Genomic DNA, 25,761 nt, shown 5'->3' with positions numbered 1-25,761 from the left:
AAATGATTATTTACCTTCTAAGTCTTACTTTTTTCATCAATTCGATGGAGAAACCAATTGTGCCTGCCTCTAAGATTGCTGTAAAAATTCAAAGTGGAGGCCAAGAAATCAGTTGCCCGTGGTGATAAAGAGGATATTGGTGGAGTACACAAAACATTGTAAGGGTGAGGGTTTTGTGTCCAGGCAGCAAGTCAAATGTCCTTTAGAACACTCTTCTTCAAAAGCTGAAGAGAAATAAGAGGCAACTTCTAGAAGCTCAGAAATATCGACTCCTTGATACACTTACATACATATTTTAGTTGCTCTGGGTGCAAGAGCACTTTAAAATCAGCATGACAAAGCAGTATTTTGCTCAAAAAGGGCTTTTTTCTTCTAATCATTTAAAATCCAGTTGAAGAATCTGCCAAATCCAGAATAATTATGTGAGAGATCTAATCTTCCTTCCATAGTTATAAATTATGGAAAACAATGTTCTGTTTCAGCTCCGTGGAGTTTTGACCACAAAGCACACAAAGCACATTTCGAGGGTCACATACCACCCAACGAAACTGGGCTATCAGGATACTCAGACATGTTAGCAAAAGAAAGTAAACCAAGACGTTGGAAGAGAGATGGCCTACAAATCAAGCACACACAGAGGTGACACAATCAAGTGACCCACTGGGAAAGCAATGCCAGCTGAAATAAAGGTGCTGGACCCCTTGCTGCTACAGAACTGTTGCCACCCTGGACTGAACAAAAATAACAGTGACGATGACGATGATGATGATAAGAAAGTTCAAAATTACCTCTGGTCACAAACCTCTTTCTCAGCTATTTCGCTCTGAGAGCGGCTGCCATATCTTTATGGGGTGACAGGCGACTGGCTGGACACCCGGACAACTTCCAAACTGAAAAACGCTTACACATTCAAGTCAGTGGCAGAGCGGAGTCAAGGAAGGGAGAATCATTCTTCCAGGAAAGAAAGTGAGTAACACTGACATGCCATTTTGGAGGTGCTGGAGTCTAAGTCAGCCCGTGCTGCCCCGGGTCAGAGGTCATGAGAAAACCAAGAATTATCCATCCCACTCTGGACAGTCCAGAACTACACCCTGGAAAGTTTGAGGCCAACTTCCTATGAAATGAAATATTTAACCTAAGTCTTTAGAGAGAGTGAGCACTTACATTTGGAAATTCTGGGTCTTGCTGTTTCCAGTATTTCCTTTTCTTCAATTCCATTCATATAGTCATTTTCACTGTATCATAATTTTCACTCTTTATTTTCAAAGTGGTTGTAAGCTTTGTGAAGATGGTTCTAGTTTGATTCCATGAAGAGTATTCCTTCAAATTTGCAACGAAAGACAATATGCCAAGTAAATAATTATCATCGATTCATGATCGAAGCCCCTCTTCTCTCTGCTGTCAACTCCCCACAGGCACAAACTGGGAAATCATGACAGAGGACACTATCCAAACCCTCTTTAACTGTCGCAGTTCAAAAACACGAAGCTGAGATAATTCTCCTAATCACAGCCATTAAAAAGCTGATTTTGAGGAATAAAGGACGTGAAGGGAATTCTTCCCAGCAACTTGGGGAGTTATTTAGGTCTTCCAAACAGTCCAACTTCTAGAGAATTATTAAGGCAAAATAATAAAAAGATCATATGACTCAGGCATTTTTAAAATATATATTTTTTGTTCCTCAGTAGCTTTTCAAATGTTGGGTCAAGTCACCCTCTTATGAATGCTCAGCCCTCGCACGCACATTCATACACGATGGCACCAAGCCTTCCCTCGGATCTTTGTTTCACAAGGAACTGGTGCACAGCGATTCAAGGTTTTCACATGCTGTGTGAGTGTGTGTCTCTTCTCAGCCATGGAGTAGGACTGGCGAGTTTAAAATTGAGTGAATAATATAAACTAGTTATTCAGTACTTGCTATTTCTTACATTGTCCTGTGTGCATTTTTCACAGGTGGCCACAGGAATATCTCTCCTCTCACATGCTCTACACTGTGCTGTGCGATCGCCCCGTTGAGGGTCCCATCCCCTTGAGTCTGGGTGGGCCGTGCGGCTCCCCAAAGCTCTCATGCTGGGAGAAGCCTGAGTGACTCAGAGAAGCCAGGTGTGTGTGCTCTGTCGGCCTCCCTGCTGAGCCCTGCCTTCAGTGCGTCCCCGCCCAGGTGCAGACATATGCGAGATTCCAAACTGTGGTCCTTCAAATCGACCCCAGCGGAGGCCCCAGACACCATGGAGCAGAGATTAGACATCTTGCTAAACTCTGAGTTCCCGAACCACAGACTCTTTGGGGAAAATAAAATGACTGAGATTTCTTTTGTGCAAAGTCCCAGGTGCTATGTTTAGGCAATAATAGTAAATTAAATAGAACTGGGTGCCATGAAATGAAGAACTGCCAAAACAAACCCTAACCCAGGCAGAATTTGTCTTTAGACTATGTGTGATGTAGAAGTCTGAAAAGCCTGTGGTAAAGTGAAATATTGCCACTGAAAGACACCCCCATTCTCATTCCTGGAACCTGTGAATATAACCTTATTTAAAGTTCTTTGCAGACTTGATTAAATTAAAGATCTTGTGATGGGGCAATTATAACTTACCCAGGGGGGCTTTAAATGCCATCACACTGTCTTATTAGAGAGAGGCAGAGGGAGGTTTGACACACAGATAGAGAAGAAGTTCATGTGAAAACAGAGGCAGAGATTGGAGTGATGCAGCCACAAGCCACAGAAGCTAGAAGAGGCAAAGAATGGATTCTCCACTGGAGTTTTCAGAGGGAACTCTGCCCTACTGACACCTTGATTTTGTCCAGTAAAACTAATTTTAGACTGGTTCTCCAGAACCGTGAGAGAATGAATCTCTGTTGTTTTAAACCACTCAGCTTGTGGTAATTTGTTAGCAGTCATAGGAAAGCAGTAGCCCACAAAAAGACAGTCCATGAAGGCTGAAAGACACTAAGGAGATTGTTATTGGAAAGTAGAGGAAAGAAAACCCTCAGTCCTGGGGAAAATCAGAAAAACACCAATGAACTCAGTAAGCTGGGTAAGGGGGTTTCAGGAGAGGAGCTGGGTACGTGTGGCTTCTCTAGCTGGTTATGGTAGAAGGTGAGAGCAGACAGATGAACCAAAAAACAAACTATATTCCGTTTTCAAGAGCAACTACAGAGGGCTTAGGAAAGCAATTCAAGACAGAAAAATCTTAAATAAGAAAGGATCTTTGGTTCAAATATTGAACCCAGAGTGCTAGCAGGAAAACATCATCACAGAGTAAAGATGAAACCATATGTCTGACTGTGAAGACCTCAGAAAAGTTTACATTCATGACCTGCAGACACATTCAGATGGACAAACAGCTTTCTAAGGCTCTTCAGGGTCTACCTCTGTTAAGGAAAAAATTAGGATTTTTAAAAATCTTAATGATGTTATTCCAAAGAAGTCGCACAAGTGGCCAATGTAGAAATGGGCTTATCGCTAAGAGATTTGTGAGTATGGATTTTCTCTAAAGCATTAGGTTCATAAGTTGACATATAACAAACCCACAAAGGTCTTAAAGAAGTGTATTCACTGAAACTAAAAGGAACAGAGATAGTACAAAATGATGAAGTCTTTGAATCCCTGAACTTCTATAGGCAAAATACAGGATAAAAACAAAAATAAATAAAGAAACAAACAAAAATCTGCTCGGCTGTAAACATGAGCTACAGCTTATGAAAAAGAAGAATGTCTTTGGGAGAGGAACGAAGAGCCCAGGATGGATCCAAAAGCCTCAGAGAGCATCTCTCAGGTTGTAGGTCTAAGCCTTCATCAAGGAACCAGTAACATGGTCCTGCTGGATTTCAGAATTGCTATGGAACAGTGATTCTATTTTTGAATAGGAGGGTCTATTTTGGTTATCATAAATCTGACCATCACATATTTGCTATTCTGGGGACAGATAATCTGTCTCTTTTGTTCTCAGATCAGATTGAGAGAAACCATACTTGAGGAATTGCATCCAAGGTGTCTTATCTACATGTCTCCTGATTTAGATGACAAGAGTCTGGACCTTGAGCCTGAGATGAAAACCAAAATAGAATGAGACTTCTAGAGTCTCAAAAGAGAGTGACTGTATTTTGCAGGCTGTGAGATTTGAATTCTTGCGGCCCAAGGGTGAATTTGGCATACTGTATTTCCTGAAGGTGGCCACCAAGTGCATCCCCCACAGAATACTTTTCTGAAATGTGCTTTGCGACTCTCCCATCAAGCAATGCAGTCTGTTCTTCTTCCCTTCAATCTGGGTGAGCTTGTGCGGGTTCAGTCAATTGAGTACAGTGCAGGTGCTGGCGCATGACCTTCAGGTTGGGTCAGCAATCCCGTGCTGCTTTTGTGGTCCGAGTCATTGGAGACGCTCACTCTTTGGACACCGCCTCTGGGATGTTCTCCCACACTGTGCCGTGGGTCTCCTCACCCACATGGAGGGGCCATGGCCAGAAGTCCCCGACAACAGTCCCAGCTGAGTCCAGCCTTTGCGTTACCCCAGGCCAGATACCAGACATGTGAGTGAAGAACCCTCCAGATGACTCCAGCCCTCAGATATCTGAAAATCCCTCAGCAGAGGCCCCGGAAGTGCTCTGGCAGTCCCCAGTCATCCCTGCTGGGCTCTATCTGAATTCCTGACCAGTAGAATCAGTGAACGTAATACAATTATGCAGTTTTACAGTAATTAATATGGATAGTTTGTTACATAGTAACCAAAACAAGGATGATCAAAGAGTACCAAAGTAAAAGAAGAAGTCACTAAGGAAACTTTGGAGAGGTAAACAAACATTAATACTACAACTGATCTTGTTTACATGCCTCAACAATGTCAGCAATTGGGCTTTTCGTGGGATATGAAGGTCCTGGAAATGGATAATGAGGCCATTAGTGCTCCATGCACCATATGCAGCTCATGATTAATACGGGAAAACCAAATACATGCACAACAGCGGCACGGGGGAAGCATGCCCATCAATACATTTTGTGTCATTATTAGAGAGATGCTTGACAAAATGTTAAGCAAGTCGTTTGTTTTCAAGTCTGCCTGATTTGCCAAAATACCAGTGATGTTTGAGCAAGGGGGTTGGAGGTGGGGAGGAGGCAGAGGGGAAAGGAATTTTAAATTATCAAAGAAAGTTTCAGCCCAAACCATTTTAATGAAAACAAGACTTTATAGCAAAGTTGCCAGATATTCCAGTGGATTCAAAGCATTCTTAATTCTTAACAGCACACAGACGCTTTTTCTGTGATAACTTGCTTCCTTCACAAACACACGGATGCCTTTTGCAGGCAGCATGCTACCACCGGGTAGGTCTTTGCATCCTTTGTTGAAAACGTGGCTCAGTATTCGTGCATATGAGAAATACTCAGTTTTAGATCAAATTATATCCTCTTTACAAACCAATTCTTTTTTCTTTCTTTTATTTTTATTTATTTTTGGCTGCGTTGGGTCTTCATTGCTGCGCGCAGGCTTTCTCTAGTTGCGGCGAGAGGGGGCTACTCTTCGTTGTGGTGCACAGGCTTCTCGTTGAGGTGGCTTCTCTTGTTGAGGAGCACAGGCTCTAGGCACGTGGGCTTCAGTAGTTGTGACACGTGGGCTCAGTAGTTGTGGCTCGCGGGCTCTAGAGCGCAGGCTCAGTAAATGTGGCGCACGGGCTTAGTTGCTTCAGGGCATGTGGGATCTTCCCGGACCAGGGCTTGAACCTGTGTCTCCTGCAGTGGCAGGCGGATTCTTAACCACTGCGCCACCAGGGAAGCCCATAAACAACGTTTTAAAAGGTGACAGAATCAATGTAATATTCTGATTTGGCACACGACAACCTGCTCAAATAAAGGGGAACAAGACTTCCAGGTGAGCAAGTCTCCTTACCCTAAAGAACAATCACAAGTGGATGCAATTATCCAAGGAGGCAACAGGTTCATGGTTAAGAACTGTGTCAAGAGGAACACGGGCAGGTGTCACCAAGCGTAAACAATGGGAATTGGACCCTTCGCTCAGTGCAGTGGCTCTCTATCTTTGCAGGACAAATGACCAGAGCCTGAGCAGCTTCAAACGACACCTGTTTACTAACTTACATCCCACAGACTGGAAGTCCAGAGGGGCGGACCCCTCTGCTCAGAGTCTCACAAGGCTGGATGCCCGATGCTGGGCTGGGCTGGACCCCCTTGGGGGTCAGGGGAAGAACCTGCTTCTAAGCCCATTCATGCTGCGGACAGAGTCCGCTACCTCCACGGACTCCCTGCCTCATGTAGAACCCTCTCACGCTTCGACTCGCTGTGACTTAGTCTTCTGCAACCAGCTGGAGAAGGTTTCAAAAGGCTCATGTGACTAGATGAGGCCCACCTTCACCACCGCCCTATTTTAAGGTGAACTGGTTCGTCATCCTAACATCAGCGGAACCACATTGTTGAAAAGAGGAAAAAAAAATCCTCTAATTTACTTTCAGCCCTCCCTGTATAGATGGCCAATTTCAACTCTTCGGCACTGTGGCCTGTCAACGGGGTCTGAGTTTCAGAGTCACAAAGCATACTTTGAGTTCCGCTTCTGCTTCTGACCAACTCTGTCATGTCAGATATATCCCTTTATCACACTGCATTTGGGAAAAAAAGGAGGAAATACTACACATTCCACAGGGTTCGTGTGAGAATTAAGTGAGCTAATAAGTGTAAAACGTTATCTCGTCCTTTGCTTTTTATTGACCTAGTGAGCACTCAGAAGAAATCCCCAAGCTCTGTCTGCCCTTCTTCTAGAAAATTACAGGTGAGCTACAAATCTACTGTCTACCCCCATCACCTCAGGTATTCAGCATCTTTTATCAGTATTCTTTTATGAGCATCCATTATGTGTCAATCTTTTGCTGCATGTTAATACTCAAATGAAGGCAGAGCAGTAAATCACCGGCAAATGAATATTTAATTTTAAATATTAAAATAAATCTAAATATAATTCCAGTATTTATGGAGTTGGGTTACGCCAGTTAATATCAATGTATATTTAGTGGGAGAATTTGACAAGTGTAAAAGAAAAAACTAATAAACATCTGGTAAATTTGATTTCAGGAGTAATGCCAATAAGCCCTGGAAATGTTCTATTAATTTTAGAATAAGCTTATTTTTTTGAGAGTAGACCCTGTATTAATCATATCTTTCTCTATTAATTTATAAAGTAAGTTACTAATACCTATATTTGTCATTGTTCAGACAATTCCAGTGATGTAGGTAAGTGTACTTACTTCCATGTTGCTGATGAAAACTGAGAATGATTTAAGTAGCTCCTCCAGGATCGTTAAATACGTTAATGGCAGGATCTGGAAAAATCCAGAACAGTCATCTCTTATTGCAGAGCAAGCCCCAAGTCTTACGCAAACCCATGCGCCATAATGCTACCTTCAGTGTCATTCTCACTCCTTCCAAAGGTTTCTACCCTCGACTGCATGGAGGCAGCTTGTTGAAATGAGATGAAAACAAACCAAATTCAAATATCAAGTTAACGCAGGTCACAGTTTGGTTTAAGAACTGAGAACTGCTTGCCAATCCAAAGTGCATATCTTATGGGTTCAGAAATATTATCTTCCTAAGTTTATTTATTCCTATTTTTCTGTACAGAGCATCATAGAAAAATCATCCACTTTACATTCAGTTGTTGGTAATAACTGAGGTATGGACATGGAAAGTCACAGAGATTTGAAGGAAAACAGATGTTTCTGGGTTTTTTTTTTCACCGATACTGAAAAAAAAATGCTTAGAAAAACATGTCTTGCTTGAGTGCAATTTTCTCCAGAAGACAAAAGTGAAAAGAGCTGCATTTCTCCCGTAAATGAATTCAAAAGCACCAACTATGAAAAACTACCACCAAAATCATCATACTAGACCAGACCAGAAGGTTGGCATTTATAGAGACTCATCTGCAACTATTCCAGAAATTTGGAAGCACAGAGCTGGTCTCTATCATTGGAGTTGCAAAAGGAAAAAAAAAGCTAAAAGGATTTTGGAAATGGATTACTGGAGAGAACTCTAAAATTTTATTTCCCAATTAAAGTTTTTTAAATTTTTGGAAATTTTCTAACTTTTGGAAATGTAGGTGAATTCAAAAATTAGAGTTATGATTATTAATAAATGATTGAGGAGTCACACATATTAAGATAAAATTTTAAATTAGCTTTCAAGAGGTAAATGCAAATTGTTTTCCTATTTGGATAATTTGTCTAAATTCTCTTTGATTCTTTGCTCATTCCTTTCTGTTTGGCCGGTATATTTCCAATAAAATAACTCAAGCTACATAAGACTCTTGCTGGGCTGAGAGCTGTATTTCAATTGCCAAATCGCTAGTAATCCAAAGTACCAGTCACAGAAATACTTTGTCAATTAAAAAGTTAAGATGGAAGTTTTACTAGTTCTTATGAACTAGCAAAGACTATTATAACAAAGACTTTATTAAGGAAAACCTAGAATGTAGAAACTCTTTTGTAAGTAAGGCTGTTTTCATAGGATCTACAGAGAAACAGGTAGGTTTTTAATTCAGGAAGAATACAGTATGATCAGATGTTACATATTATATTATTTTTCTTCCTTACCCTCAGTAAAGCTGGTTTGACTCTCAAATTAGTTTGTGTACATAATTAAATATTTCTTTTATCCTTATGAGTAAAGGACAAATAACTTAGCATTATTTTATCCAGTCTCCTCTCCCCATTTATCACTGTATTTCAAATTAAGCACCCCAAATACACTAATATTCCTGAAACACTACTCTGAATATATTACCTGCCTATGAATTTACAATATTGCCTTCCAGGTCAGAAGCAGAATCCTTTCCTTAGCGTTCAGAGTGCTCCACAAAAATCCCCAGAGGATTTTCCCACTACTATCCAGATTTTGATCACTTTGGACTGGACCCTTCACTTTTCCCACCACTACACTTTCCTGTTTGGGGATAGCCGTCCCGTTGCTGCTCACTTGATTGATACCTTATCTTTCCTAGTAATGCCACAACTTCTCAAAAACTATTTTCAAACTATTTTCAAATCAAACCAGATTATAAAAAGAACGTAACTCCATTCTAAAACATTCAGAAAATACATGAACCTAGGAATTAAATTCACTCTAATTCTATCATCAAGAGATACTCATAGTTAACATTTTGATGCAACATCCTTGACAGACTTTAAATTTTGTTGTAGTATATACTTTGAAAATGGTATCACGCTGTACATAATATCTCATAAGCCATATCTTCACTAGCAACCACCCTATAGATATGCTAATATATATCTTTTCACACCTCATTCCTTGACTACTTCTCTGTGTATCCTTCACCTTTGTGTTCCCCGCAGCATCCGACACAGAGTGTGACATGCAGTCACAGAGGTCAATGTACAATCAGTAATATACTGTAATTTTGCAACTTTTGTCTATTTACAACTATTGGAGTAAAAAAAATTCAGCGATGTTTAGTGACTTAATTAAATTTTATATAACATTTTGTTTTGTATACGAAAAACATAAGAAAATTTGTCACCTAAACAATGTATTTAATAGTTAATAAATTATTTTATTAATCACAGTACTATTACATAATTAATTTGTAATGAATAAATAATAATTAGCAAATAATAGCATATTTATATTATGTAAATAATACAAATACTCAAATATTTGTTAAAATAAATTGTAGCAGAAAAGACTCTAAAAAGGAAGAGAGCTCAAGAGAGAGAACCTTCTCTAAAACAAAACAAATTCTGATGGTAAGATCTTTAAAATGATCCATATGACCAAAAAAATGGGGGCAACACATCAAAGACAGGATTTTGACTGCATGGCAAAAAATCTCTGAATGGGCACCGACTAGTGTGTTTCAAACCTGAGCAGTGGATGGATCCATGTTAAAGAGGGACGTGGGAATCCCTTGGACGTGAAACTGCATCTGGGGATTCATGATCTCTGCTTCACGGTTCAGGTAACTGGCTTTGATTTTTAAATGTGCATTCACAAAGCAGGAACCAGTTAGAAACATCTGGTGTGTTCTTGCCACTAGCTTACTGTAGAGCAACAATTATGCACATACATGATTAAATTACTTAAAAATCTTTTTGCATGCTAGAACTGCGTGGTTTCTAGCTCAGCTGGAGAATAAAAATAACTTCTCCATTGCAAGGGGATCTAGACGTGACAAACCACGCGGTGTTTGCAAGGATGGCCCCAGGATATATCATAATTTAAACTGGAGATGACTGTATGCAGGTAGCGCTTATGTTCACCTTGAATAGAGAACATAAATCTTCCTTTTTCTTTTACTCTTTGGCTTTCATTTACCAATTCCCTCGACCAAATTCCTTCCTCATTCTCTGCTCCTAGCACTCTTCTATTTCAATCTCATGGAAACCATTGTACTGGAGGAAAGGGACGAAAAATGTAGATTCATTCAAGAAGTCGTAACAGGGACTTCCCTGGTGGCGCAGCGGTTAAGAATCTGCCTGCCAATGCAGAGGACACGGGTTCGAGCCCTGGCCCGGGAAGATCCCACATGACGCGGAGCAACTAAGCCCGTGTGCCACAACTACTGAGCCTGTGCTCTAGAGCCGGTGAGCCACAACTGCTGAGCCCACGTGCCACAACTACTGAAGCCCGGGCGACTAGAGCCCGTGCTCCGCAACAAGAGAAGCCACTGCAATAAAAAGGCGGCGCACCGCAACGAAAAGCAGCTTCCGCTCGCCGCAACTAGAGAAAAGCCCACGGGCAGCAACGAAGACCCAACGCAGCCAAAAGTAAATAAATAAAATAAATCTAAAAAAAAAAAAGAAATCGTAACAATTATAACAAGACTGTAGATATTAATTCACACTTTTTGCTTTGTCTAGGTTTCCACATTAACGTTGCTAGATAATATAAAACATTAATAATTTAAGAAAAAATAGCCACATATATAACAAAAGTAATGAAATTATTCCCAGTGTTATGATACAGTAATTAATACATTTTAAATACTGAGATTGAGTTAAATGTTTTAATAGTTTTCTCAGTTACTATGGAAGTTATGAAATGGATTCTCAACAGATCAGGAAAATCTATTCTTATCTTTAATCTATTTTAGTCAGTTTTTTTAACATTAGGCTCACTAAGAAATTGACATATTCACTTTAGTTTTATTCAGAATTCCTCACTTTCATTCTGCATGGATTTATTTTTCTTAATTGAAATTTTTATTCAGAGCTTAGCTTTTAGGAAGAATGAATATAAAATGCACTGTGCTCTTCTATCTAAGGTATTCCAGAAATCTCTGCATATCCTTATATTTCATCACCAGAAAATCATGCTAATATTTCCCTTAAATTAGTATTACGCTTGTTTATTTCCTAGGAAATGGTCTCCTGTGAAGATAGTAAAGAAAGACTATATTCCAGAAATAACACGTCACCTTTTTTTCATTAAGACTGTATTTTTAGAGCATTTTTAGGATCACAGCAAAGCTGACAGGAAGGTACAGAGATTTCCCAGACGCCCTGCCCCATACATGCCCAGTCTCCCCACAAGATGGTCCATTTGTTACAACTGATAAGCCTACTGACACATCATCATCATCACCCAGTGTCCACAGTTTATTGTAGACTCCACTCTCGATGTTATACATGCTGCGTTTGGAAATATGTAAAATGACATTTATCCATCATAACAGTATCATACAGAGTATTTTCACTGCCCTAAAAATGCTCTGTGCTTTGCAGACATCCATCTTCCCCCCAACTTCCTTCCAACCCCTGGCAACCACTGATCTTTTTCTGTCTCCATAGTGTTGCTTTTTCCAGATTGTCATAGAGTTGGAATCCTACAGTATGTAGCCTTTCCAGATTGGCTTCCTTCACTTAGTAATAAGCATTCATGGTTCCTCCATGTTTTTCATTTCATTTATTCAGTCATGCAAAAAATGTAATATTTTTCTATACTATAATTTCATCTCTTTTGAGGCAGTATGTATCTGATGACAAAAAGAAATAAACATTGGCCAACTACGGAAGAACTCTCATCCCAGATTTACATTCAACTAGATAGCCCCTTAGCTGTGACGTAATACCTTGGCTTTGGGAGAGAGCACCTATAGCTGGATACTGATGTCTGCTCACACGGAACCCTCTGTGAGTTACTGTACTTTACAGTCCTTGGATGTAGTCAGCCAGGAACACCAGCACGTGCTGAGATGCCTGCCTTCCTGGATTCTCCGTTGGTCTGTGTGAGCTACATCTTCCTTGACTTGACTCTGAGGGACCTCATTTTCAACCACCCCTAGCCTTTTGGGGGACTTTGAGAAACACAGAGATGGTTTTCAAACCTCCAGAGGCAAATGAATCTTATCCAGCCTTTTCTGTCTCAAGAAGTCTTCCTGCCATTTCTACACTTCTGCTACTGTGACAGGTGGGCACACATCAGGAAAACCCCATCCCCTGCTTGCTCACTTTCTCGAGGAAGCTGAAAGCATGCTTCTGTGTCACATTTTCTCAACTCGAGGCTAAACCTCCAAAGGCTACTCTGGAGATGGGGTAGGGGAATGCCTGGTCCCTACACAGATACACTCCCTGGGCTCCTCTTCTCTCTCCAGTTTTTCCTCCTTTTCCAGCCCATGGAATCTTAAATATGATCTAGGTGGTTGAGGGGAGAAAAACCAGCTCTTACTGTATATTCTTTGCTTATTGTTTAGATAGGAAACCTTGGCTCTTGCTATTCAATGGATAGAGATTAAAACTCCAAAAAGGCCTTTTCTCAATGACATGTACTCTGCCTTGAGGTTCCAAAGTCTATTAAAAAAAAAAACAACAACCACCACCAAAAAAGCTCATCAGATTGCTTGTATCACTACTGCAAGAATCTCTACCTGAGGGCAGTAATATAAATCACCATTTCCCCACTGCTCCCTGAATTTGAGAAGGAGGTGGGGAAGGATAGAGATAGCTGGGTGTGCTAGAACTGAAAAACACAGTAAGTCTTTATAATTTCACTCTGCCACCCATGTAAAGTACTCAGAACAGTGCCAACTATATAAGCACTGACATATTTCACATCCATAGGAGATTAGCAGAGCATATATTATCAAGTTTACAAGATAAGGAAATTGAAACACAAAGGTTTACTTAATGCCTAACAGTCTCAGGCAAGTGGGAGAGGCTAAAACAGCTTCCCTGATCCTTTTCTGTTTTCTTTCCAGGATACTGTGTGGCCTCAGGGAGTTGGTTAAGAGATACTAATTTGTTCTTCATGTGCGCCAAGGCAGCAGTTCACAAATCTGTCTTCTTTTAAATAAAAATTCAACAGGTCTAAGATCAAAATACCACTTTTGAGATATTTTGCAAGTTATAAGCCTTTCCCTAATACTATGCCAATCTTTGAAAAATGGATTTCTCTGCTAATAGAACATGTCCAAGAAGGTACAAGAGCTTGAAATCTGTCAGTGTCTCAGTAGGCTGCACCAGAGTAACACTTTGGGAATCTTTTGCACATATTTCACATATATTTCTATATAACTCCATATGTCTAAGAAAACAGGGCTTGAAAGGGGTATAAGTTTGGTAAGTGTGTGAATGTGAAAAAGAGTGTGCCTTCACCCCCAAATCAACTTTCAGGATGAGAAATAAAGTAATTAAAGAAACAGTGTGATAATATTTTTGCTAGGCAAAATTGTGAGGCCAAATTTTAGACATTTTGTTAGCTCTGTGGACTTTCCTGATATTATTTATAAAGGGCCAAGAAAAAATATAATAAGTGAGGATGATAAGTAGATTTCAGACTCACACTGATTTTTGTAGAGCATAAAGGAATATTCGATTCAACTGGGGCAAAGTAGATGGGAAAAAATTTCAAGTTCCCAACTCCCAGAAACTTGGTCAATATATATGATACACTTCTACAATTCATTTTCATAAAGAGGGCTGAAAAATGTCAATGGTGAAAAAAATGGAGAATTAATTTAATGATGTACTTTTGTCTAAAAAAATACCACCTGACTCATCTCTTTTTCTCTCCTTCCCATCTCACTGTTACTGGAATGACTTCTTATTTTGTGAAAAGAGACAGAGAGAGACAGAGAGGCGGGGGGTAGGGGGGAACTTACTTAAGGAACTAAATATTAAATATTTTCTCCTATAATATATTTAATATAACTACCATTACTGATTAATAAGAGATCTCCATAGACACACAAGTGTAAGATAATCATTTTCTCTGTGGTTGCATTAAAACTGCTGAATACTAAGACGTTCTGAAATTGCTATTTTGTCAGCATCCATGAGAAAATCCTGTATTGAATACTGAGCAAATAATGTATCATAACCTGTTAGATGTTCCATAACAGCTTGAGAAGCCACAACATAAAATTTTGTACATGGTGACCTTATAAGGAAAGGCTTCATGTAAACTTCGGAAACATGCTGATGATTCAGGAGGAAATGCATTTCTCATCTAAGCCATTTTGTTCTGTTTCATCTTGTGTGGCTTTTACTTAATATGCTTTATTCCTTTTTTTTTTTTTTCTTTGAGAAAAAAAGAGCAACATTTTTGGACTTCATTTATGTGTAATAGTGAATTTAGGCATATGTATATGTGGTGTGACTACTGAAACTGTGTTTGGGAACCAAATCTAAGAATTCTTTGCTTAGTGCTAGATTCCCAAAGACTCTCCATTTTTTCTAAAAGTTCTATAGTTTTATCTTTTATATTAAATCCTTGTTTCATTTTGAGTTAATTTTGTATAGAGTATGAGGTTTGGATAGAGGTTCATTTTTTTCCTATTGCTCCAGCACCATCTGTCAAGAAGTCTATCCTTCCTCTATTGAATTGCTTTTGTAACTTTGTCAGAAGTCAGTTGGGCTTATTTGTTTGGATCTATTTCTGGGCTCGCTATTCTGTTCCATTGATCTTTGTATCTGTGATTCCACCAATTCAACACAGTCTTGATTACTATAACTATATAGTGCATCTTGAAATTGGGTAGTGTAATCCCATCCAAGTTATTATTTGTATCTTTTGCTATATATTAAATGTTTTCAACTATTATTTGTTCAAGTTCTTTTCAGCCCCATCCTCTTTCTCCTGTCCTTCTAAGACTTCTATGACACAAATATTAGATATTTTGTTATACTCTCAAGGATCCCTTAGGCGCCATTCATTTTTTTCCAAGTCTACTTTCTCTCTGATTTTCAGATTGGCTAATTTCTCTTGTTCTATTTTCCAGTTCACTGATTATTCCTCTGTCTTCTCTATTCGGCTCTTAATCCCATCTGCTGGACCCTTTATTTCATTTTAATGTTATTCAGTTCCAAAATTTCTATTTGGTTCTTCTTCATATCTTCTATTTGTTGATACTTTGTATTTTGTGGTGAGACTTTTTCATTTATTTCAAATGTGTTCATAGTTGTTCACTGAAGCATTTCTATGGTGGCTGCATTAAAATGTTTGTCAGATTATTCTAACATCTCTGCCGTCTTGGTGGTACAGTCTATTTACTGTTTTTTTTTTTTAATTTAAATTGTAGTTTTCCTGGATCTTGGTATGATAAGTGATTTTCAGTCAAAACCTGAATAATTTGTGTATTAAGTTATGAGACTCTGGATCTTATTTAAACCTTCTATGTTAGCTGTTTTGGGGAAGTGGGGATTGCTGCCTTGTTACTTGTAGCCAGGTTGGGGTAGAAATCTACTTGGCTTTTGTTGACAACAGGGGCAATAGGGAGAAGGGAGAAGGGAGGTTCATTTTTACTCCTGGGTTGGTGGGACTTCCATCTTCCCTCTGGGTCTCCACTGACACCACTCTGGATGGGAGGGGTGGGAATTCCTTCTTTACTGCTCCCCATTTGTCCTCCACTGACACCATGGCATAGGTCTCATTGCCACCAGGCTGGGGTGAAAATCCACTGACAAAACTTCAGCAGCAAGTGGGAGGGCTACCTCATTACTGACCGATGGGATTGGAATCCCTGTAGCCTCAAACTTCTTCCCCTACACTGAGTGGGGAAGGGGTGCAACATTACCACCTGGCAGAGGTGAAAGTTCCAGCTCCTAACTTGACCTTCTCTGACATTGCCTTGGCAGGTGGGTTGGGGTCCCTCTTTACAGTCTGATGGGAGTGGAGGTCTAGGCTACTCACTCAACATTTACTGACATGGGTGGGGCGGGGGTGAGGCCACAATATTTTCTGTGGTTTTTGACTGGAGTAGAGTGGTTATCGTCTAAAACTTTTCTTTCTAAAGTGCCCTCTCCCTGTCTTTTGACTAGAGCAAGGAGGCTTTTGTTGGGGCTTTTTTTGTCTGCACCTGTTGGTGGGTCTGGATCGCCAGCTTCTTCATCTCCAAGTCTGGGATAATTGAGGGTTAAAGGAAAACAGGGGAATGCACCCCTGTTTTAATCCTTGGGTCCCAAGTTTCCCAGCTAGTCCTTTTTCTTCCCTTCACTTTTAGAGTTTGTTATGTATATAACGGTTGTGGTTTTTAGTTGTCCTTAGAGGGAAAAGTATGTCTACTCCTTCTTCCCAGAAGCAAAGTCTTTTGGTGTGATTTTTAAACAGTGCTGTCTCAAAGGCATAAGTGAAAAAATTCACATTATCAGTGATTTTACAAAACACCATCAGCCCCAAGTTGAAACTACCATTGGAGAACTTTCATGAGGAACTACTATAGGGAACCTACACATAGAAAATACTATTAAAGAGTATTCTTAAGATTAAAGGCATGTTAACATATATAGTAATCCCATATGTCAGTGTATGTCCAATTACCTAAAATTTACTTGAAGAACAGAACACTGTTGGCAGACTACTCCAAAATGATAATTCTCGCTCATATTTTTGATGGGAAAGAGGAAACCATATAACATGAGAAATGCCTTTGCATCATCAGCCTGAACCGAATGACTTTTCCCACAGTTTGTTCAGTTTGTGGATATCGTTTTCATCTGACTTCATCAACCCAGTTATCAAGGTGAAAATCATCCAGAAAACTGCCTTCAGGGAATAAAGATGTTGAGCAGACCACTGAGGCCCATAAAGAACAACTTGCATCCCAGACGAGAAAATAATTTTCATCCATGTTATTTTCACTTAGGAGGTTATCGCATCATAAAAACAGTAGATGTGGAAAACTAAATGAGAATTGGCCACAAGAATACAAATGCTCTGAATGGTGAGAAGAGCAGTTCACTGCAGAGGCTCTGGTATTTAGTATAAGAAGTCTGAAAAAGGTGTAATCTGTCTAAAAGTCACTTTTTGTGTAATATTTACTTGAGGCCAAGATTCTGAATGAAAAATAGCTATACAATCAATCAGGTAGTTGTTTCTAATTATCATGATTTTGACTTAATAGAAGCATGGTCTTGAGTTTAGCATCAATTGTGGTATGCAATACACCATGCATAAACATGCATTCTAAAGAGGAAACCAAGGACGGGTGAGGGGAAGGGATCATATTAAAATAGCTCAAATGTTTTCTAAAAATATGACTTAGAATCTAACATTTGGTGAAGACTGTATATGCTTTGGACTATATAATTTCAACTAGGAACAGGGTCATTCTCATGCTTTTTCACCATCTGTTTGCAGTCATAAATCCAATTGTGAGAAAAATTCTACTCTTATGACATCTTTGTGTTAATTGAGTTGTGCCCTTTTTTGCAGTAGTTGGACATTTCAGGGTCACTAAAAGGGGTAATTTAATCAAGATGTAGGGTTCTTTCATTCTAGATACAAAGAGATGCAATGATGGTTTTTTGGTGATGTTGACATCCTACAAATCTACCTCAGTTTACGTAGTAACTCATTTAGAAACTGTCCCCCTAATGACTTAATTTGCTTAATAAACAGCATTTCCAAGTTTCCTTTAATAAAGGCTCGCTGTGGATTCTTCCCCCAAATGTGCTGACTGTGTACAGAGTCCTTAATAGCATCAACATTACCTGCTGTCTGAAGCCTTCCTTGATATATTCAAATAAAGTTCACTGATCTGTCCTCTGTGCTCGCCAGACTTCCTACATATATTTACATAAGTGGTTCTCAACTGGAGGTGATTTTGTCCCCCAAGGAACATCTGACAACGTGTGGAGACATTATCAGTTGTCACAAGTGAGGGAGTGCTCCCAGAAGCCAAAAATTTCAATCGTGACAAGATGGAGAAGCCATGATCTAGCTTAAGTCACCCTGCCGGCCACACCTGACCCTGGATTTTCAGCTAACGAGGACGTGGCTTTATGTCCAATTCCACCCTGCCTGCCCCACGCTGCAACAGCCACTGCACCCGCTCGCCTCCTGCCACACCAGCTGAGTCCAGAGGAACCTCAGGGGTTCTGCTTCTGATCCCAGAAAATTTAATATGTTTTCTTAACTCACGTCTTAGGTGGGGTTCCTTTCTCAGGTTGTGGCTACAGCACGTTTCCATTTATAAACAAGAGTGAGCAAGGGAATGACTGTCAAAGATGCCCTAGTAGATGACCTAGGTGTCAAAGACAGTCTTTTCTGCCCACATGGTATAACAGCAGCCTTAACTCCTCCTGATAAACAGGGTCAGTTGCCGGAGCCTGGATGGTGACTCTTCTTCCTGCTCACCTCTGGCATGAGAAACTCAAAAGTCACCAAGAAATAGTCATAACATAATTAAATCCTTGGGCTTGTAATTGTCTGGTTTTTACTGCTCTGTGGATGCAGGAGGTGAAGGTCTCTTTATCTGTAGCCAAAGAGACCCTCTGACTTTCACACTTCCATTTCAATTGGTGATTAATACCCTTCAGTCTTTTATTTTCTCTCTCTAGTTCATCCATGGTACTCAAGAGAAGCCATCCATTTCCACCTTATATCACCTTCCGGTCTTCCAAACACCTGTGGTATTGCACTGCTGTTGTCCCAGAGCATTCCTTTCCACCCACATCCCATCACAGTTCTCCAGGAATGAAAGTCTTAACAACTGAAATGCTACAACAGGCAATTAGCACTCCACCTACTAACCGGATGGAGTACTCGTTGCCTACAATCAGTTAGTAGTGAGTAATCGAGCACCAAATCTCACGTTAGAGTCTGCTCCTTCTACTAGAGTGCGGAGCTAGCTACACCACAGCACAAGAAGCGATTGTACACATCTTTTCCCAACTGTGCATTCAGTCAGATCTTCCAAGGTGGGTGTATTTACACCATGGAAATTGGCAAGAACCACAAATCATGGCGTATTTTTTCCCAGAGAGCCACTGCTTTAACATTTACCTGCACACCACTGGTTTCCTCTCCAGTCCCCTCTGGCACTGGCTGTCTTAGGTTGTTTTCCTGGAAAACAGATTTTGAGATGAAGATTTGTCTGCAGGAAGTTTATTGGGCTATTAAGAACAGTACCTGTAAGGAAGTGAAGGAACCAGCATAGGCAACAGGGAGAAGTTAAAATATAATGCAGTCTGCTAAAAGGTTTCAGACAGTCCCAGGAGTTCGAGCTGGGATTCCCCAACAGAGTGGCTCAGAACTGAAACGGGGAGCTGGACCTTTGTGTGCCTGCACTGCTGAGTCAGAGGGTGTTGGCTGCCCCAGCCGGGTGTGTGACCTTAGGGGGCCAGTTCCCTTCAGCTGAGGACAATTCCTGGGGGGATCCCAGCTGTGGGCCATAAGTGGCCAAAAAGCATTCCTGAAACATCTGGCGGAGTGAATGTTTTGGTCCTCAAAGTGGGATGCTGAGCAACTGTGTGCCTCCTTCTGTACCAATGAATATTCATTTCACTTTATTTCTTAAGTACATCATTTACTTAAGAATCTTATAAGATTCTCTACAGAACTTTCTTGTAGATAAATATTTGTATACATTGATATTTATTTTAATAGTAAATTCCTAAGAAATAGGGCTTTCAATGGGTTAACTTGTGGTTCCATTGGCCAAGAGTCCCCTTTCCTTGCACTTTCCCCAACAGTAGTTATTATTAATATCTGCAAATATAACAGCTGAAGAATGCATTTAATTTTTGGTTAAACTGGCACTTTTTTTATTGCTAATGAAATTAAACATATCTCATATACTTAGTGACTATTGTATTTCTAAAATTGTAAACTATCTTCTCATGTTCTACCCCCTTTTTCCACTCTGAGTCTTTTTCCTTATTGATTTGAAAGGGCTTTTAAAAATATTATTAGGATTCTAACTCTTTTTCAGTGTTACACATTGAGAATATTGTCACCAATGGCTTTATTAAATTTTTTTGCTATTGGAAGTTGTTTTTATTGCATACATAAACAAAACTTTCAATATACTTTCTTGCACACTACTATTATTATCACTATCAATATGGCTAAATGTATTGAATTCTTACTATAAGGTGGGCACTATTCTAAGTGCTTTGAATTATTAAGTCACAAATCTTTATGATAACCTTATGAAGTATGTGTACTACTGTTCACATTTTATCAGATGAAGAAACTGGAGAATGGAAAAGTAATCTGCCAAAGCTCACACAGCTGTGACTGACAAAACCAATAGTTTGACCCAGGGAGTCTAACTCCAAAACCTGCATCCAGAATAAATTATATATATAAATTATCCCTAACAATCTCACATCACATACACTTAACGAGCTAAGGTTATGCTACTGCTATATTGCAGTGAATATCGGTAGAATTTAATATAATTAGATTAGGGTTTATTTTTCATGATAAAATTACAGTGTGATGGTGTTGGGTTGGAATCTCAGGATATTTTACTTTTCTACTATAATTTATTTATATTTTCTAGGAATTCTAGAATATCCTTTTCCATTACCAAATCATTATAGAATGATTTGGTAATGGAAAAGGAATAAAATAACATTTAGTTTGGAGTGAAAAGGGGGAAAATATAGCATTCACCAAGTGACCAATCATTAACATTTAAATCAGCTCGAATTATGAAAAGGAAAGGAAGAGGAAGAGCTTTTTTTTCTAGCCCTCTTCTTTTGTTGTTCCTCTCCTTACAAAAAAACTTTAAAAACCACAATGATTTATAGCACTTATGAAAATAAGTATTTCACAAATTTGTTTTAATAATAATTCCAATAATGTTACCATTTTAGATAGACCCACTGAATCCTCAAGATTATTTATACTTCATTGTTTTTGTGTGCTACCTTGATCACTTCTTAACTATATATGTTTAAATCGCTGAAATGAGGGTGTTAGGAAAGTTTAGTGACTTACTAGGACTGACGATTTGGAGTTCATTAACAAAATGAGCAGTGCATTGTTATTGAAAGAAATATCAATTTAAGTGACTGTCAAATTATAGCTCCTTCTTTCAGGCCTGGAAGCAATTGAGTCCTGTACATTCCACACTTCTGAGGAATCTTCTTTTGCATAATCACTTAACCATTTTGACTGGGCAGCAGTACAGCTTTTAGATCTTTGCTTGTTTCTTTTTCATATGCACTCAAATCTAATTGTAATGCGTATCACTGAAGACAAGCAGTCATCTTTCAGAAACCTCCATTATCTTGGCAAGACTTATTTAATAGTTGCCTGCCCCGTGTCAGGCAGGACTCTCTGTGCTCTGTGTTGGACATCACATCACCCTCATGCTCTTCAGAGGGAACCAGGCCTTTCTATTCTTCTGCAGATGACACCATGCAAGGCACGTATTCCAAAAGAGCATCTCAACAGGTTTTAAGCCTCTTCTACCATCTTCTGCAGTAACTCCATTTGGTGGTTTCTTTAGCTTCAGAACAATTCCAAGGCAGACACTCCCAGCCCTGATGCTGATATTTTAAATGACCTTCCCTGGGTTTTCTATGTGACAGTGCCACAAGGGAATGACGCAGTGGTCATTCAGTCATTTTGAGAGAGCCTGGAATATCCCTGGGGAGCTGTTAGAAACAATCAGCCCCTCCTTCAGGAAATGAAAGGAAGTGCCAACCCAGTGGAAATTTATTTATTACCTGTTTGAAAGCTGCTGAAATAACAAAACATCCTTAACAGACCAACCAGGGCTACACAAAGAAACTGAGGATATTCTCACGTTGGGGCCGTGAACGTCATTCAGGCAAGTGAGTGGAGTATTTTGTTATCGGCACTCCCAAAGAAGGGAGAAGGCAACGTGATCATATAAAGTAAATTAAAAATAAATTAAGCATCAGTGAAAAACTTCCCTTGACCCAACTCATGGCAGGAAATCTGCTCAAAGCAAGCCTTGGGGCCAACCAGGTCAACAGCTCCTGCGTCAGAGCAGACGTTCTGTCACATCTGCACTGAGCTGGGAACACACTACACTCAGGTTCTAGGAGTTAAAACCAGACCTGCCTCGGGAGCAGCTACTGTCCAAATCACTTCTCGAGCCTGCGGGAACCCTCAGGACTGAAAGTTATAATCATTTTCTTTCCCTTCCCAAGGCAGAGCTCTACATCTTAGAGACTCTGTGTGTGGGCCCTGGGGCCGAGGAAGGCCAGCCCTTACCCACACTGTGCTTTCAGTTAGGTCAAGTGGGAGCACTTGTCTCTTCCTTTGATGTTTCTGAGTTACACTGCAGGTGATCCCTCTGCGTTGTAAACCTCTGTCAATGCCTGAAAAGGAGGTTCTTTTCTCCCAATTTACTCTGCCTGTACTCTCTTGTGATAGTGTGTATTCTTGGTCCTCTTTTGAAAGTCTGCCTTCTCTCCAGTATATAGAAGTAAAATTATATAGGAAAACATAGGAAGAAGGAATTCAACCTCAAAGACTGTAACCTAGAAATAGGGCCTGAGTTGCCACCCTGCCTGGCCTGCCCTACAGATTTCAGACTCAAGATTGTAAAATCTCCTCTCATCTAAATTTCCAGCCTGTGCATCTGCCCTGTGGATTTCGGACTTGCCAGCCCCTATAATCATCATTAACTCCAAGCCATGGGCTGAGGTTCCCCAGGAGGATGTGAGCGACAGGCCTTGGGTTGTGGAGGCCCCTCCCAGCAGCTCTGCTGGCCCAGGCACCTTTACCCCTCGGACTCTGAACGGGGCGCCCTGCAGTCTGGTTGCTGGAAGGCCCTGGAAGGGGAGCATCCTCGCGTTGCCGTGCAAGCTCCTCTCCAGCTGGGCGGACCACATCCTCCTTTCCTGGGCCTCCTTTCCTGTCAGCAGTGGGAAGAGCCAGCACGACCAGGAAACACCCCCAGTGCAGGTTTGCGACTAGAGATGCCAGTAAGCATGTGCCCTCCAGAGGAGACACCAGGGAGTGAATCCTGCCCAGAGACGCAGAAGCCGTTTTCTGACCCGGAGAACACAGACAGAGAGAGTCTTGGAAGTAGTCCTGGGGACCAGCCTTTCATGGCAGAGTCCCAGGTGATTGGCAAGGAGGCTCTGAGCCTGAATCTGGAGAGTGAGATTTGAAGAAATGAAAGTTGGCAAATTTAGCCCACAGAAGGACTCACTCTCTCTGCAGAGGCATACTTCTGAGGTGACTCGGTGGACTGGAGACCATCCCCAGGGCCACCTGGGAGGCACGTGCTGAAGATGGCAGAGCCACGTGAAGGAGGGAGCCTGAGTCACCGAGTCACAGCCTGAGCCCCAGAGGAACGTCAGCCCTTCTAGGAACACTAGGATTGAACGGGGACACACTAGCTCCACAGAAAACCTGTAAAATGTCAAGACCTTGCCAGTTTCAACTGATTTCACCTGAGTTCTTGCGAGCGCAGTCGAAGTCTCTCATTTCGAGGACACCCTTGAGTCCCCTGCCCCTGCCTGCCCGAGTGACCACCACGAAGGAGAGCAGGTGCCTGCAGGGGACGGAGATCCCGGTGACCCTTGCAGGGAGAAGCAGCATTCCCTGCTGCAGCAGGAAACTCTAAATCAAGGGACGGCCTCACCCAGGGACGTGACGCCAGGAGCCCTCACGCCAGCCCCTCCCTTGTGACGGGACACCCAGGCCGGAGGGCGGGCAGCGGACGTGCGGCAGGACTTGGATCCTCCGGGTTTGCCGTAAGGCCCGAGTTCCGGGCTGCTCTCCGGCTGCAGGAGGCTCCTTCCACTCCCTTCAGAGCCGCGACTAGCGATGCCGTTCTCCCGGTGTGCAGCCAGCGGCAGAGCGAGAGCTTCACTGTCTTCCGGAACGTGGCCGCCCTCCCCTCCGCCAGCCCAACCGATGCTCCGTCCTGCTTGCCGGGCCTTGTCTTCTCTAGGGACAGAACAGTCCCCAGGGCTCTGCGCAGTCGGCTGTGCCCACGGGATACTGGCCGTCAGCGGAGAAGCCGGGGCCTCTGGAGCCCGGGGAGGCCTGCCGACCTCGCAGGAGCGTCTGCCCTGCCGACCCCGGGCAGCTACGGGGTCTCCGCTCGCGCCGTCCAGTTGCTTGAGGCCAGGCCCGGTCTCCCAGGGTGTCCCCGGGCGCTCCTGGTCACACACTGCCGGGGTCGTTTCCCCAGTCCACAGCCCACACGCTTTAAGGAGAGAACAAGAGTCAGCCAAACGATCATCTGCCGGAGCTGAGGACCGTCACAAAGCCCACGGCACAAGCCTAGGAAATCCTCACGTCTCCAGGCGTGGAAGCCGGTCCTCTCTGCGGACAAACTCCAGCGACTGGCAGCGCTTAATCAAAATGGAACAGGGGGCTTCCCTGGTGGCGCAGTGGTTGAGAGTCTGCCTGCCAATGCAGGGGACGCGGGTTCGAGCCCTGGTCTGGGAAGATCCCACATGCCGCGGGGCAACTGGGCCCGTGAGCCACAACTACTGAGCCTGCGCGTCTGGAGCCCGTGCTTCGCAACAAGAGAGGCCGCGATAGTGAGAGGCCCGCGCACCGCGATGAAGAGCGGCCCCCACTTGCCACAACTGGAGAAAGCCCTCGCACAGAAACGAAGACCCAACACAGCCATAAATAAATAAATAAATAAAATTAAAAAAAAAAATGGAACAGGGCTGCACTTGAAGACACAGCGCGCGATCTCAGAACAGGACAGAAAGGGAGCCCCCAGCTCCTCCCAGCAGGCGCTGTCACCACCTCCACAGGCCACCGCGACCTGGGCCTCGCATCGCCCAGAGAGCTGGAGCACCGCGAAGACGTCCCACGTGCCGCCACCCGTGTCCCCCGCGGCTGCAGGGACGAGACGCCGTCCACCCGGACCGACTCCGGCCCCCGGCCTGCCACCCTGGCCCGCCGGCCTCAAGCTCGGACCCCAAGCATGGCCCCACGCACCCCGACTCCGGCCCCGCCGTCCCCAAAGCCAAGGAACTGGCGGGGGGGACCAGGTGAGCTCGGTGAAAAGGGAGGTCGGCGCCCCTTGTCCAGAAAGCCCCTGGCTCCCCAAGAGGCCGCTCTAGGCCCAGCCGGGTGGGTGGGTGCCCCACCCGGCGCCGGGTCGGGCGGATGATGCAGAGTTCGGGCGCCCACGCGCGCTCCGCTCGTCCCCGGCGGGCAGGGCCAGCGCAGGGAGCAGGGCACGCGGGCCGGCAAGCGGGGCGGGACCGCCACCGCCAGGGAACCCTGATCCCCGCCTCCCATCCAGGGCGACGCGAGCGTGGCAGCAGCGGAGGCGCGGCCGGCACCGGGCGCCGGGCGTCAGGTGATGGGCAGCGAGGGCACCCTGTCCGTGCAGGCGCGGAGGCCCTCCCGGCCGGCGAGGTGCAGTTCCACCCCGGCCCCTACACCCACCCTCTCGTCCCAGAGTCTGCCACTGTCCTGGGATGCACCCGTGTCAGAAATTAGCCAGCTACTCTGCTTGGCCAAAAAAATAAATAATTCATCGGCTGCTGCTGATGACTCACCTTCGGGAACAGACAGCCGCTCCAAGAGGCATCAGCGTCCGTCTAATCCCCTAACGCAAAAAAATAGCT

General features: G+C 42.6%; 1 protein-coding gene across 1 annotated transcript; it reads right to left on the bottom strand.

Annotated features, from left to right (window-relative positions):
* Positions 1 to 1,194: 1,194 nt before the first annotated feature.
* Positions 1,195 to 24,960, bottom strand: LOC309651598 (uncharacterized protein; the record flags this gene model as incomplete). The annotated part of the gene is made up of 4 exons (XM_082444429.1): positions 1,195 to 1,320; positions 7,243 to 7,317; positions 19,229 to 24,416; positions 24,948 to 24,960. 2 exons carry the CDS (start codon positions 24,958 to 24,960, stop codon positions 23,785 to 23,787), a joined length of 645 nt encoding a protein of 214 aa, XP_082300555.1. The 3' UTR covers positions 1,195 to 1,320; positions 7,243 to 7,317; positions 19,229 to 23,784.
* Positions 24,961 to 25,761: the final 801 nt, after the last annotated feature.

The sequence above is a fragment of the Balaenoptera physalus genome, assembly GCF_965194825.1.
Source record: "Balaenoptera physalus genome assembly, chromosome: 21".
NCBI classification, from domain to species: Eukaryota; Metazoa; Chordata; class Mammalia; order Artiodactyla; family Balaenopteridae; genus Balaenoptera; species Balaenoptera physalus.
This window is presented reverse-complemented; position numbering and strand designations above follow the sequence as displayed.